Below are 15450 nucleotides of genomic sequence, written 5' to 3' on the forward strand. Positions count from 1 at the left end.
AACACTCCAATAGAAGGAATTGTTCAACAATTAAAAAAGTGATTGTTAGTATTAATAAGATCAAAGGTTTTATGTTGTTCTCATTTCTCAACAATCTTAGGCAAGAGCCTTTCTTTTCCTTCTTCTGCATCACCACTGAGAAAAGAGCGCATCTTGGTCTCCAATGTGAAGCGAGCTTGAGCTTTACCAAACAAACATGGCTGCAATAGCTGCAAGGATTCTTGGTTCCAATTCGCGGACCGCGCTCCGTCGCTGGTGTCGCTCCTCTTACTCCTCCACCTCCGCAGCGGTGGCGCAAGTGGAGAGCACGGAGGTGAAGGACTACGCCGATTACCGGCGCTCCCTATACGGACAGATCACGCACAAGGCGGTCCTCGTCGATGCTGTTGGCACGCTCGTCCTCCCCTCGCAACCCATGGCTCAGGTACGTCACGTGCTTCGATTTGCGCGCCAAGAGAAACTGAACCTGAAATGGATTTTATATTCGACTTGGAACTGATTCCGGTTTGTGTGCTTTTGGTAGATTTATAGGACGATTGGCGAAAAGTATGGTGTGGAGTATTCGGAGGATGAAATACTGTTCAGGTACAGAAGAGCATATGGGCAGCCTTGGGGAAAATCTCGTCTCAGGTTAGCTTCTTACTTCTACTTTTATTTTTTTACTTTATCGTTCGTGTGAAAAAAAGTTAGATTTTATTACATGGATATGACTTTGGCTGAAATATAATTTTTGTTTGTAAGTTTTAAAAGTTTCGCATTAATTGATTTTGCGAGAAATTGCAGACTAATGTGACCGCAACTGTGGTTGTGATGTGATTGCAGAGGGCAAAAATAATTTGACATTGTGATCAAATTGGTGGTGCTGGATCGTTTTTAAAAATCTTGATGTTGATATTGGTTGTTGCTTTTTGAGTAGGTGTTTATTAATTATCATGATTTGCTTTCACGAGATTGAAAATTTCCTAGTTTGGATCTTTTTGTATATCTACCTTAAAATTCAAAAAGAAAAAGGAAAGATGTTGTTAGCGAATTCATGGCGGTTGATTTTGTCTGGTGGACTAAATTTCTTAATGGGGTCCTTTGTGTGTATAAGTGATTCACTTGCTTGTCTAATGAGTAATTGTACTATTGCAGACGCCGCTGATAAAAATCTCAAGACAACATTACATTAAAATAACTTCAGCGAGGGCTTTGTTGTTATCTTTTAATATTAATATTTTGATGTTTATTGAGTTTTTAAATGATTGGACTTGTAATATGCTAGAGTTGCTCATGTCTGATTTGTTTGATAGTCTTGGAGCCAAGCATCAGTCATTTGCATATAAAGGTTGCCATGGGAATTTCCATTGCTTTTGAGTGAAATGACAAGAACAGTCTTTTGATTGTATGATAGCTTGTTTGTTCGTGACAATAAATATATATAGCTTGTAGTGAATGATCTGTCTTAGTTGCCTGCTTCGTGAAAGTAAAATGATGTAAGCATTTTAATTAGTGATAAATTTCTTAGCACAATATATATGAGCCATATTGTCAAAATCCAATTTCTGATTGCAGATTTATGATTTAGCTAGACAAGCATCATGTGGTTTGTTTTGTATGCAGCTTTAAATATCCATGCTTATATGCCTTTTAACTTTGAAGTTACTGTTGCCATATGCACATTCTTAGTTATTTGTCTCTTAAAATGCTTGAATAATGCCGCTAGCCTTTAGGTTAAGATACTCTGTTTTTTGTAAACAGAATTTGGAATGAAATGCTTTTCCTCCCTTTCTCTGCCTTTGTATCAAAAAGCAGCCAAAGTCTTATATATCCATGCTAGTATATTGACAAGTTTTATGTTGGTCGTGTGACTAAATAAAGAAAAAGCAATCTCTTAGACATAACTATGGAGGAGACACTTTACTTCTTTTCATATTAAGTATAATTAAGATTCGTTGTTTTTATTTTGTATTGCAGATATGTCAATGACGGTAAGCCCTTCTGGCAATACATAGTTAGTTATTCCACCGGCTGTTCAGATCCTCAATACTTTGAAGAACTTTATAACTATTATATGACAGACAAGGTAAGATCATTTATAATGATCACTTTCTGAAATGTATTACGCATTTTCCTTAAAAGTAAATTGGACAGTTTTTGATATTTTTATATGTCTATCATCCATACAGGCGTGGCACCTCAATGATCCCGGAGCAGAAGAAGTTTTTAGAGCTCTTCGAAAATCAGGTGTGAAATTAGCTGTTGTATCAAATTTTGATACTAGGTTGAGACCTCTCCTGCGGGCATTAAATTGTGACACTTGGTTTGATGCGGTAGCAGTGTCAGCTGAGGTAAGCTTATTGTTCTTTTCTTTTTGACCTATGATAGCGGGTCTCTTTATCGCCCTAATATGGTAGCGGGTCTTTTTCTAGCCATAAACTTATCCAATGCGAGTAGAGAGCAACTCAACATGATTCTGGGCTTGAGAATCATGCTGCAAAACTTCACCGTTGAGTCTTACATTACAAGCTAACCTTTTTGAAACAATGAACTTACGCCAGAATGACATTACCTTTAGCTTTGGGGATGATATCAACTTGAGTAAATTTGGTGAAGAATCAAATGTAAATTTGATGGCTAAAATATACTGATAATTATAAATTCTTTAGCAGAAACCATATTTTTTACGGCATGTATTATTGTTGCCTGTACCAACTTTCAGGAATTAGCCATTATCCTTTCACACCTCGAGTCTTGAATTGAAAATATTTTAGATGGTCAAGTTTTTGTATCTCAAATTCGTTTGAGCATCCATGTATTTACATATTGGTTGGTTACATTAGTAATGTATTAATCAGGAGGTTTCAAAATTTTGTAATTTTCCTTTTCTACATGATAATTGGCTTATAAACTTCTCTTGTGGGTGGTTGGTTGTGTTTTTCAACTAGGTTGCGGCCGAAAAACCAAATCCAACTATATTTCTGAAAGCATGTGAACTATTGGATGTAAAACCTGAGGATGCTGTTCATATTGGGGATGATCGCAGAAATGATATATGGGGTGCCAGGGATGCCGGCTGTGATGCTTGGCTTTGGGGAAGCGATGTTCACTCTTTTAAGGAGGTATTTAAAATCTTCTTCTCTTTCTAGTACTGTACAGAAATTCACTGTAGAGTAGTATATGTATATAAGGTGATTATAACTAGGATAGCATAATATATCAGCCCCATCAAGGCACCTCCTTTAGTATTTAAAATCAGTACAAATTTATCTAAAAGTGTTTTAAAGAAAAAAGAAATAAGAAAAAAAAAACTTTTCAGAAAAAAGTTAAAATTTACTTGTGTGTAAATTAAAAAGCTGGCGTTCTATATGAGAAAGAGCTTCGACAAATTAATTCCTTTTTTTTCTCTAAAGTGTTTTAAAGAGAAGTTTGTCCAAACATACATGATCTAACATTGATAATATTTTATGAATGTATCTTCTGATATTTTTAGCCTAATATAGTAATAATATTTATTTTTATTGGTTCATTTTATTTTCATTTTGATATAACTTGAAAAATCTTACTGATGCAGGTAGCTCAGAGGATTGGGGTTCAGGTGTGAAAGGTGATAGCTTTTGACAATAAGTATGATGTTATGCAAGTAGAGTACTTTAGGCTTTTAGCTTTAAGGCCGCAGATGTAAATGTTGTACTCTTCAATGTGTGTGTATGTATGTAGATACATGTATGAAAGAGATGTGAACCTATAAAAACCATTAATCTAAGAGGTTTAGGTTTAGGTAGGAGTTTATATCTTTTAACTGATCTATGTTTTTTTCTAAAAGCTTAAAATCATAAAGAAAATAAATGAAAAATAAAGCGAAAGTAACCGTAGGTTGCAACTTTTTTAAATGACATTTGACAAAATTTCATCCCTAACCCTTAGTTTTCATTCATTCAACGGGAAAGGAGAGGAAGTTTGATAACAAGAAGTTTTTATGGAGGGTAGTGAGATTAAAGGATTAAAAGCTGGGAACAATGCTTAAGATTGAGTAACATAAGTAACTCCATTTCCAAGTGTTAAAATAAGTCTGTTTCTCCCTGCACTTCCACCAATTTCTTTAGCACCCCCAAATTTTACAAAACTACTTAAAATATCCTTTTTAACTTTGACCATCTACACCTCCAAAGATAATAATACCAGAAGTTGATTTCTTATAAGATATTTTAACTTTTGAAAATTGATTTTTGGTGATATATTTTAACTTTCGAAAGTCGACTTACGGTTATATATTTAGACTTCTGGTAATATATTTTGATTTCCGGAAGTTGACTTTCGACAATATATTTTAACTTCTGGAAGTCGACTTCCGTAATATATTTTGACTTCCAAAAGTCGACTTCTGGTAATATATTAATATTCTAATTTTTTATTTTCTTAAAACATATTTTAAAAATAAAATAAATTTTTAATATATATATATATATATATATATATTTCTCCATTTTTAAAAGTATTTTGTTAAAAAGGTATTGTTTTTAAATTTAATAACGAAAAAAACATATATTTTGACTTTCGGAAGTCGACTTCCAGTAATATATTTTGACTTCCGAAATTTGATTTTCAGTAATATATTTTGAGTTTCGAAAGTCGATTTTGGTAATATATTTTGACTTTCGGAAGTCAACTTCTGGTAATATATTTTGACTTCCGAAATTTGATTTTCAGTAATATATTTTGACTTCCGGAAGTCGACTTCCGGTTATATATATTGACTTTCGGAAGTCGACTTCCAGTAATATATTTTGACTTCCGAAAATCGACTTCTAGTTATATATTTTGACTTCCGAAATTTGATTTTCAGTAATATATTGACTTCCGGAAGTCGACTTCCGGTTATATATATTGACTTTCGGAAGTCGACTTCCAGTAATATATTTTGACTTCCGAAAATCGACTTCTAGTTATATATTTTGACTTCCGAAATTTGATTTTCAGTAATATATTGACTTCCGGAAGTTGACTTCCGGTTATATATATTGACTTTCGGAAGTCGACTTCCAGTAATATATTTTGACTTCCGGAAGTCAACTTCCAGTTATATATTTTGACTTCCGGAAGTCAACTTCTGGTAATGTGAATGTGTTTTGACTTCCGAAAGTCAACTTACGGTAATATATTTTGACTTTCGGAAGTCAATTTCCGGTAATATATTTTGACTTCCGAGAGTCAATTTCTGGTAATATATTTTGACTTTCGAAAGTCGACTTCCGGTTATATATTTTAACTTTTGAAAGTCGACTTTCGGTTATATCTTTTGATTTTCGGAAGTGAACATTTGAAAGTAATTTTGGCGGTGTGATGTGCGTGACTTTACTTAAATGATCAAAGGGTAATTTTAGAATTTAAATTCCTTTTGAAAGTGTAGAAAAAATTTTGGAGGTGCACGAAGAAAGACCCTAAAATAAAATGGACTTGAAGAGGATTATGATGAGGTCCACTTGGGTGGTAGGCCATCTCATTTCAATCTGTAATCACATAAATTTTCTATTTTAAACTGAAATATACATTTTTTTATTCTAAATTATACGATCTGAAATATCATTTTTATATTCTGAATTATATATTTTAAAAAATATATATTTTAGATTATATATTTTGAAATACGAAATACAACATATATTCTAAAAAACATTATAGAACTAGTTGCCTTATAGGCATTCAAACCATTTGGGCCTTTAGCATAAAGCCTCAAATACAAGGGGCTCCTTCCTCCACCCCAACCATTTCTTCAACACCTCTGGATTTTTAAAGTTCCTTCTTTTAACTTTTACACTATTTAATATCTCATCAATTTGCACCGCTCAAACAGATTTTAAAAAGGAATGTTTAGAAAGCTACCAAATTTTGAAATCCGGTTAAAGAAAATATTAGAATTAAAAAATTTAGTTAAAAAAATTTTCGGATTTTGAAATCTAGTTAAAGAATTATTAAATTTTGAATTTCGGTGTAAATAGTTATCGAATTTCGAAATATATAAAAAAATACACTAAGTTTCAAAATTTAGTATATATATATATATAAATATTTTTTAATTTAATTTTATATAATGTATTAAAATAAATAAAATTAAAAAAAACCTTTAAATAAAATAAAAAATGAAATGAAAAACAATTAATATATATATATATATATATATATTTGTTTGATTTTTAAAATTTAATTTATACATAATTTATTAAGAAAACAAAATAAAATTAAAAAATATATAAAATTAAAATTAATTTCATCTACAAATCGATTTACACCGATTTATATACTTTTAAATTGACCAACATAAAATTTCCATAAGAGTTAATGAGTTAACTTACAAATTTAATAACAATGAATACACACTAACCAACTACGTCATATAAGTTTCCAATTCTTCATTTAAGAACCAAAGTTTATTATAAAATATTAATAAATAAAGAATATTATAAAATGTTAATAGATGAAAAATATATTTTAAAATAAGAATATATTAAATTATTTTAATTTACAACTATTAAAATGTAAATGACTTTATTTTATCGTTTAAATATCTTTTATTTTAATTGTGTATCTTATTAAAATATAAAATATAACTATCAATAAAATATTAAATTATTTTATTTTAATATTTTTAAAATATTTATTTTTATTATATAAGAAAATGTATTACTAAAAAATTAAATAATTAATTTTATTTTACTATTTTTATTTCACTTAATTATTTTAATGATACAAAAATATAAACCAATATAATTTTTGAAAACATTACTCCTATTTATAGTTAAAATCGTGAATAAATATTTTATTATTATCTATATACATTCAATTAGGCAAAGAGAAAGTTTATTATTATTATTATTTTATCTACACCTTCTTTGAAAGTTTATCATCCCAATTTTGTTTTCTTTTTTATGATTCGGTTTTCGTTATGCATAAACAATAAATACTTGAATCCAAAGGCACTTTTAGTTAAGACACTGATTTACAATAATTTAAAGATAGAAAAAGATATATAAAAAAAAAAAATACAAGAGGAAGAGAACAATAGTGAGGTGGGAATAACCGATATTTTATAGTTATGATCTTTGTTAAACGATGTAGATTGTTACTAACTCCAGAACTGTTTTTTTATCTTGAACTATAATAATACTAGAAAGTTAGTTATTAATTTTATTATTTACGGTAATGTGATGTAGTATAGTAGTACCTAATGTATTAACTAATATCTTATTTAATTTTGACATTCCGTGCAAACCATACGCAAGGAAGCCAAAGGCTTGTGTATTGCATGCATCGCCACGTGCACATCATAATCTACATTGCCACGTCTCATTCAATTGCCTATAACAGATCACCAATTTCAATTTCAATTTCAAATTGAAACAATGTTAGGTTATAAATATAACCAAAATAGAGTAAGGCATTAAAAAAATGAGAAAATATAAGAGAATAAGTTTATCCAAAAAAGATGAAGTTCAACTGAAAAAAATATTAGGTTACAAATTTTACCAATATAGAGTAAGACTAAGGCATAAAAAAAAATGAGAAAATACAGAAAGAGTAAGTATATTGTTTATTAATAATTATTAAATTGTAAAATGTCAAATTTATTGAATGAAATTACTTAACGGTTCAAAAGTGTTAGCACAAGAATTATTATGAATGGTAAGTGAATGATTACTGATAAATTTTTTGACCAACTTCTCTCTCTCTCTCTCTCTCTCTTTTAATTTAGCTTTTAATGAATAGAAAAATCTTCTTTCCTACTTTGTTTTCAGTCTCTTTGTTAACAACATATAACATTACTGTATTAATGGGAAACTTGGCCTGTTTAGTTTCATAATTAAGAAGTTAGACGTCATCAAAATTTTCAAATTATTATTATATTTTCCTTTACATAATTATTACGTAGTTCTATCCCATCATATAATTCTGTCTATTTTCTATATTCTGTATATTTTAATTTCTTTTAATTTATGAAAACAGTAATAATAACAATAATAATAAATAGATCACGTGTCATGTAAAAATTCGTTGGATCAAAGTAATCCAAATCCACCTAATAGTTTTTCAAAATTTAAGACCATGATATATTATAATATGACATCTAAATATATAGTTAATCATTGAATCAAAGTCTTGAAAATTATGGTGTTTTTCTTTTTCAAACTTTTAATATGGTACATTTGATATAGGTTAACATCGATCAAAGTAAGGTGAAAAAAAAATTGAAATGTGAAATTTAATCTATAATTAGAATAACTTTTTGGATTTTGAAAATTCAAAATTAAAGTATGTCTAAGTCAAGTTTAGAAATTACAAGACTAGGTAATTGGTCCAGATTAAAGGTTGAATTGAGTTGGTCCACTTCAAAGAGTTAAGTTGAGTCAACATTGAGCGAATGTTAAGACAAATTGGTTTAAATCGAAACAAGTTGATCCAGATCAAAGGTTTAATCGAGTATACTCTGATAGAAGTTTGAGTTGAGTTAATCTTAGTTGAAGGTTGAAACATTTGTTCAAGCCAAATGTTTAAATGAGTTAATCCAAGCCAAATGTTAAGAAGATTGACAAGACCGAAAGGTCAAATTGAACCAACCCATCTCAAAGGTTAAAATCAAGTTATCTTGAACTCAAGATCGAATTAAATCAAATTAGATATGTTGGAAAACATGTAATACAAAAATAATCTCTTCAAGCATAGATATATCCACAAAATAAGAACATAAATATAAATACAAACATACATGAAATCTAAGGCACTCTAAGATCTACGTTCACAAAATACTAAAAACAATATTATCACTCAACGCGGTAAAAACTGTAAACTTTTATACAACTTTTGTCTAGACAAAAGACTGCAAACCTTTGATGCAATTTGTTGTGACAAAACTGGCAATTCCTATTATGCAACTTTTTGTGGAACACTTTGTAGTATAATTTTCCTCACAAATTATAAACTTTTGACTGGTGATACAGTACTATTGAGTTGATATAAGAACTCCATGAACAACTTTTCGTTTGTACTTTTATTTTCTGTTCTCTTTTTTGTATTATTCATAAACTTTAATATTCACCCACCAACTATCGAAGATTAAGATGAATTGACTTGAATTATAAGTCAAAGCGGTTACGAACAAAAGGTAGTGCTGAGTTATTCCAAACTCAAAGTGAACCTTAATGAGCCCCCGCAAAGCAAAGAGTGGAGGAGTTAACTACTGTTCCAAAGGAAAACACATAGATGCCACGTAGACACTTAAAGAAGTACAGAAATGCACGCTCTCCCACCCTCTCACCCTCTCTGCTACATACATGCCACATTTCAAACACGCGTTTACATGTGCTCCCATAAACTATCATCTCCCTACATTATTAATGTCTTTGCTTCTATTTTTTAACATCTTAACTCATACTTCTTCAATCAACTTATATTTAACTAATCCAAGTGACCACGAGAAAACAACAATATTTTAGTTTTATTCAATTATACTAACATGCACCATTACGTAAAGGATAGTGACTACTGGTGCATATATATTCACAAGTCCAGATCATGATTTCATTGTCTCACAAACTTGTTAACTGCCCCCAACAAATCATCATCGTTCATCATGGTCGCATTGTTCTCTCCTCCTCTCTTCTCAACCAAAGGGTGGCTCTTAGAGGAGGAGCCATTCGGCTATAATAATACCCATAATCTCTCCTACAAAGATGATGCGTCTTCTCAGTACTCCTTTCCCTATCAATTTTATTCACCACAGACACAGATTGAGGTTGAAATTGAAAGGTCCACTGCACCATCCTCTGACCCTGCCATGGTCAAGAAACTTAGCCACAATGCTAGCGAACGTGATCGCCGCAAGAAGGTCAACAACTTGGTTTCTTCACTTCGCTCACTTCTTCCAATGGCAGATCAAACGGTACTTCTTTATTTATATATATCATCGCTTCTCTCTCACTTTACCACAATACTATCAACTTTGCTACTGTTTGCTTTCAATATGGATTTGAATTTCGTTTCGTTAATATGAGAGCAAAATTTCAGTTCTGATTAAATCTCGAAACCAAAATATCCATGCAACTGTTTCTGTCTGTACTCTGTTCTTCAAATTAGAAGACACATGCTAATCTATTGTAGGAAGTGATTTCATGAAATTAATATCCATAGCATGAGGGTTTCTGAGATTTATTTGTCAACTGGGATGTGTTCCCTTAACTTCTCTTTGTTTTCTGGTATATAGCTTCCATTTTCTATGCATTTAGGCTTATTCTTGGATCATATATTTTGTGGTATACAGCTTTTATTTTGACTGATTCGTGCAGATGAAAGATAATTAGGGGTTAATTTGTTAATTTTGAAATTTTCATGAAAATAAGAACTTTTATGCAGTAAAACAAACGGGATAAAATGCAGAAATTTTCCGCAGTATGAAACTGTGTGATTCCTATCAAATTCTGCAAAAATTGACCGAATGGATGATGTAATAATTTCTAATAAAACAAGTACTTCTAACAATGACGTGCTAGGCCTTACTTGGTTCACATTTAATTAATTCTTTATACAAATGCAAAAGTTTGAATGATACCACGAAAGTCTTTTCTTCATTTGTATGTGGAGAAAAACACGTAGTTAGAAAATACTTAGGTGGTCTTGTCTTATTTATCTTTTGATTTTAATTTAATTAATATGATTGTAATGATAATATAAAAATGTTACATTGATTGATATTACTTTACGATTTTACATATATTAACAAAAAAATCACCACTACACACGTAAAAGGGTGAGAAACAAATACGTGAAAAATAGACAGGAATTACATCGGTATTATTACATAAACTAACTAATAATACAGCTAAAATCACAAAAATGAACAATATCTTAACAAAAGCAAATGAAACTTCCCCTAAGTTGTAATAGAGATATCTCATAATTCCATGTTAATGTATGGTTGCAGAAAAAAATGAGCATTCCTGCAACAGTTTCCAGAGTGTTGAAATACATACCTGAACTACAACAGCAAGTGCAAGCACTAACAAAGAGAAAAGAGGAGCTTCTGTGCAGAATTTCTCGGCAATTGCAAGGAGAAGCAGTGAACAAAGAATCTCAGAGAAAAATTTCCCATCACAACTCTTCTTTTGTTGTCTCAACGACTAGGCTTAACGATTGTGAAGCTGTAGTTCACATTTCATCTCATGAGACACACAAGGCTCCACTATCAGAGATTCTGCAGTGCTTAGAAAATGATGGCCTTTTTCTGCTACATGCTTCTTCCTCAGAAACCTTTGGAGGAAGGTTCTTCTACAATTTGCATTTTCAGGTATCTTTCAAAATATTCCAAATTATGATTACTTCATTAGTTCAAAAGATAATATTAACTATTAGGTTTTTAAATATATCCTTTCTTTCATTCTTATCAAGAAAAACAAAATGTGCATGAGTGAATATTAAAGTAGAAAGACAGAAAAAGGACATTTAACAAAAGGACAATGCTATAATGCTAGTGGTTAATGATTAAAAATGCACCTAATTAGGTTATAATATACCCTATAATTTTGAGAATTGATTAATGAAGTAATGCTGGTGTTGGTGTTTCTGCAGGTGGAGAAAACTGATAGATTAGAGACCGAGATTTTAACTGAGAAGCTTTTACCAATATATGAGAAGCAAAGGATTTTCTAGTGAAACTAAAGAGCTGGCTCTCAGGATCAAACAATTTTAAGTGCTCTGATGTTAAATTTGACACCTAAAATAGTCTGCACATATTTGGAATGTACTGATTGCAAGTTCAGAAGGAAATTTAATGAATATTGTATAAATATAAATGTTACAAAGCGAAGTGCTTTGTCTCTTCCTTTTAGTACAAAGTGTAGATGGTTTTAGATTAAATTTTGAGGTTTTCATATTTCACTTAGATCATGGAAGTGGTAGATATATGTAGTCTTTAGTTATTATCACTACAAGAAATATAATATATAATTTATTGTGACAAATAAATAGTGATAAAGAAAATTTTTATCACAATTAATATATTATTTGTGACAAAGTTTTTATTTGTTACAAATATTATTTATATCAATGACAAAATCAAAAAAATGTTACAATAAAATTTATTATAAAATTAAAATAAATTTTACGAATTTATAAATTAATAATTAATAATTATTATCTGAAAAATATCATAAGTATATATATATATATATATATATATATATATATGAATTATTTTAAAATTTAATGTGAAATCTTTCTTCTTTTTAGTTAACTAGTAAAATTTCAACTAAGTGATGAATAAAAATATTGTCACTATTTACATATTAAATACATTTTACGAATTTAAAAATGTCACAATAAAATTTATTATAAAATTAAATACATTTTACGAATTTAAAAATTATTAATTATTATTTTTGAAAATTGTTAAAATGTTTATCTGAAAAAAAATATTCATATATATATATATATATAAATTACTTTAAAATTAAACGTGAAATCTTTCTTTTTTTAGTTAACTAATGAAATTTCAACTAACAGTGATAAATAAAAATATTGTCACTATTTACATATTAATTATAACTAATTTTATATTTGTCACAACTATTTTTTTTCATAAAAATGTCATAATAATTATATTTCTAAAGAATAAAAACACATGTTAAAAAAATGTTACATAATAAAACTATTTTTCTTTTAATAAGAATATAATTAATATAAAATTATTAAATATTTATAAATTAATAATTATTTATTATCATTGAAATATTAATAATATTTTATTATTTTTTTACATATTTGTTATATATATAATATTAGTGGCACAAAATTATTAAATTTCTGTTATTTTAGTCAATATTATTTAATTTTTTAATGATATAGTTAATTGTTATAAATTTTATATTTGTCACGGATTTTATTAAAATTCATCAAATATACATATCACAAATTCACTACTAAAATGCTATATAATAAAATTATTTTTATTGATAAAAATATAAATAATAAAAATTCCATTGAATATTTATAAATTATTATTAATTGCTCAAAACAAAAAGAAAATTAAATTCATTTTACTTTGGATATGGATTTCAAATCATGACCTTGTAAAAGTGAGCCAAAATTAGACCACTATACCACTTCACAATTACTATATTTATTTTGATATTTTTTATTTATTTATAACCTTATACTTTCTATTAATATTAGTAAATAATATAAAATATATATTCATTACAAATTTAGATTCGTTATGCAAAATATAAACTGCTTACATTTTTTTTATCTCTATCTTTATATATATATATATATATAAAAGTAAATAATATTTATATTGACAGATGGATAAAAATAAATAGATAAATAAAATAAGCATAACTAATAAAAAAGTTTGTTACAAAATGATATAAAACAATAATCAATTATCATCATCTTCAACAATAATATTATTTTATTCATCGTTCAATATAAATATTATTTACTAATATCAATATAAATATTATTACTAATATAAAATCATTTACTAAAACTTAAAACTCAACTATTTTGTAATTTCAAGTACATATGTATATCAAAATAACTTGTATATCGAAAAAACATGTGAATCTGGTCCACAAGCCAAGTGAAGTAATGACTTGTTTCTTATATTGCCTCCTATTTTCAAAAGTGCAACCTTAAAAAATAATAATAATGAGATAAATGTGGTTGAGTTATATAATAACAACCAATCAAGTTTAATTAAGTCTTAAATATTTCTCATATAAAGGTTTTGTTCTATCAATAATCTATATCCAATTTTTATTCAATTTAGAGATGTCAAAATGAGTTTCAACCTGTGAGTCATCCCGGTTCACCAGGGGTTCGAGCCGTGAGCCGAGTTGGGTTGAGAAAATTTTATTTTTTTAAAAAGTGGGTTGAACTAAACCCGATTCACTTAACAACGGGTTAAACAGGTTCAGTCCGGGTTAAAAGTAGGTTAACCCACTTAACCCATCAACATCTTTTTACAATTTTTTTTTATTTTTTTTTGTTATAATTATTTACTACTTCTAGTTATATAGGTTCATAATTTCATGTTTTTAAACACTAAAATGTTGCTCAATAATATTTGAATAATTTGAATGTTTGACTTATTTGTTTGCTAAGTTATATAGGTTAATACTTTAATCTTTGACTATTATCTTCATAATAATATTTCAAAAATTAGGTAAACACTTTGATTTCATGTAATGCAATAAATATCTAAAATAAGTTGCAAAAAATAAAAACATTCTTAAGTGAGCAAATCCACTAACACGTGATAGGTCGGGACGGGTTGCAAAATTTTGGCTTACCAAAAAGTGAATCAGGTTGAGCTGATCCTTTTTTAACTCAACCTGTGATGAACCAACCCATGTGAGTCAGGTTGACTCAATTTGACACTCCTAAATTTCATACCTATCAAAGAAAAAAAAATACATTATCAAGTTTAAAAAATTCCTATTAAACACGGTAAAGAACAAATAAAGTCTTATAATCAAAACCCTTTAAATCATAAAATAAATAACTAAAAATATATATTTTATAACTTACTAAATTTTTTTTTATCTTTTCTCTTTAATTTAAAACTCTCCTTCTATTTGATCATGTTATTCTTTTCTTTATCATGTCATTTGTACTTTAAAATTTATATAGACTATTATTTACTAAACTTTATCTCTTTCTAAAAAAATTTATCTTTAATATATTTTATATTGTTAATTTGTTGAAAAAAATACGTCAAAAAAGTTTGTTAATATGTTTAGAATAACAAAATTTAGTTAATAGAATAATATATTAGAATAAAAAAATAATAAAAAAATGAGAAGACAGATATATGAATTCTAGTAAAGTTCCATTCCATTAGGTAATAAAAACATTCAATTTGTAATTATTTAATTAAATTAATAAATATAATTATAAATTAGTATGATAATTAGTTTTTACTAAATTTTTAGGTGTTTTTATATAGCGCCCTTTGACAGTTATCCAAAAATTTTCTCCTTCTCAATTTTTCACATTCACGCTTCTCTCTCTCACACACGGAAATCTCCACTCTCTAGAAAAAACCTAATTTGCTTTTGGGTGAAAACAAAATTATGTGTTCAACCCTTATATTGTAAAATTTGGTGCAATATTTTAATCGTAGTATAACCACAATTTCAAGGCTCTACAAAATCTCGCAAGTTACAGTTTCAAGTTCCTCCTCCAAGGTATCAGTTTCATGGTTTTGATTTCTATTTCTCCAAGGTATTAATTTCTACCTTTTATAATTTTATAATTTATTACTTTTAGTTCTATTTTGTTGGAGTTGTACAAATTCAAATTCATGGTTTCATCTTTAAAGTATGAATTCATATCCTTCATTCCTTTTTATTTATTGTAATGGTTCATGTTTTCTCTTCCAAATACTCTATAACAATGTAAATATTCTTTCTTATGCCA

The 15450-nt window shown here is 28.3% G+C and overlaps 2 protein-coding genes across 2 annotated transcripts; both read left to right on the top strand.

Annotated features, from left to right (window-relative positions):
- The first annotated feature begins 19 nt into the window (after positions 1-19).
- Positions 20-3781, top strand: LOC114174893 (haloacid dehalogenase-like hydrolase domain-containing protein 3). The gene is made up of 6 exons (XM_028059630.1): positions 20-424; positions 524-630; positions 1957-2065; positions 2169-2330; positions 2928-3101; positions 3554-3781. The coding sequence occupies exons 1-6, from the start codon at positions 197-199 to the stop codon at positions 3581-3583; spliced, it is 810 nt and encodes a 269-aa protein (XP_027915431.1). The 5' UTR covers positions 20-196; the 3' UTR covers positions 3584-3781.
- Positions 3782-9549: 5768 nt separating this feature from the next.
- LOC114178106 (transcription factor ORG2-like) lies at positions 9550-11908 on the top strand. The gene is made up of 3 exons (XM_028063825.1): positions 9550-9913; positions 10952-11314; positions 11596-11908. Exons 1-3 carry the CDS (start codon positions 9605-9607, stop codon positions 11674-11676), a joined length of 753 nt encoding a protein of 250 aa, XP_027919626.1. The 5' UTR covers positions 9550-9604; the 3' UTR covers positions 11677-11908.
- Positions 11909-15450: the final 3542 nt, after the last annotated feature.

Source organism: Vigna unguiculata, chromosome 1 (assembly GCF_004118075.2).
Source record: "Vigna unguiculata cultivar IT97K-499-35 chromosome 1, ASM411807v1, whole genome shotgun sequence".
NCBI lineage: Eukaryota > Viridiplantae > Streptophyta > Magnoliopsida > Fabales > Fabaceae > Vigna > Vigna unguiculata.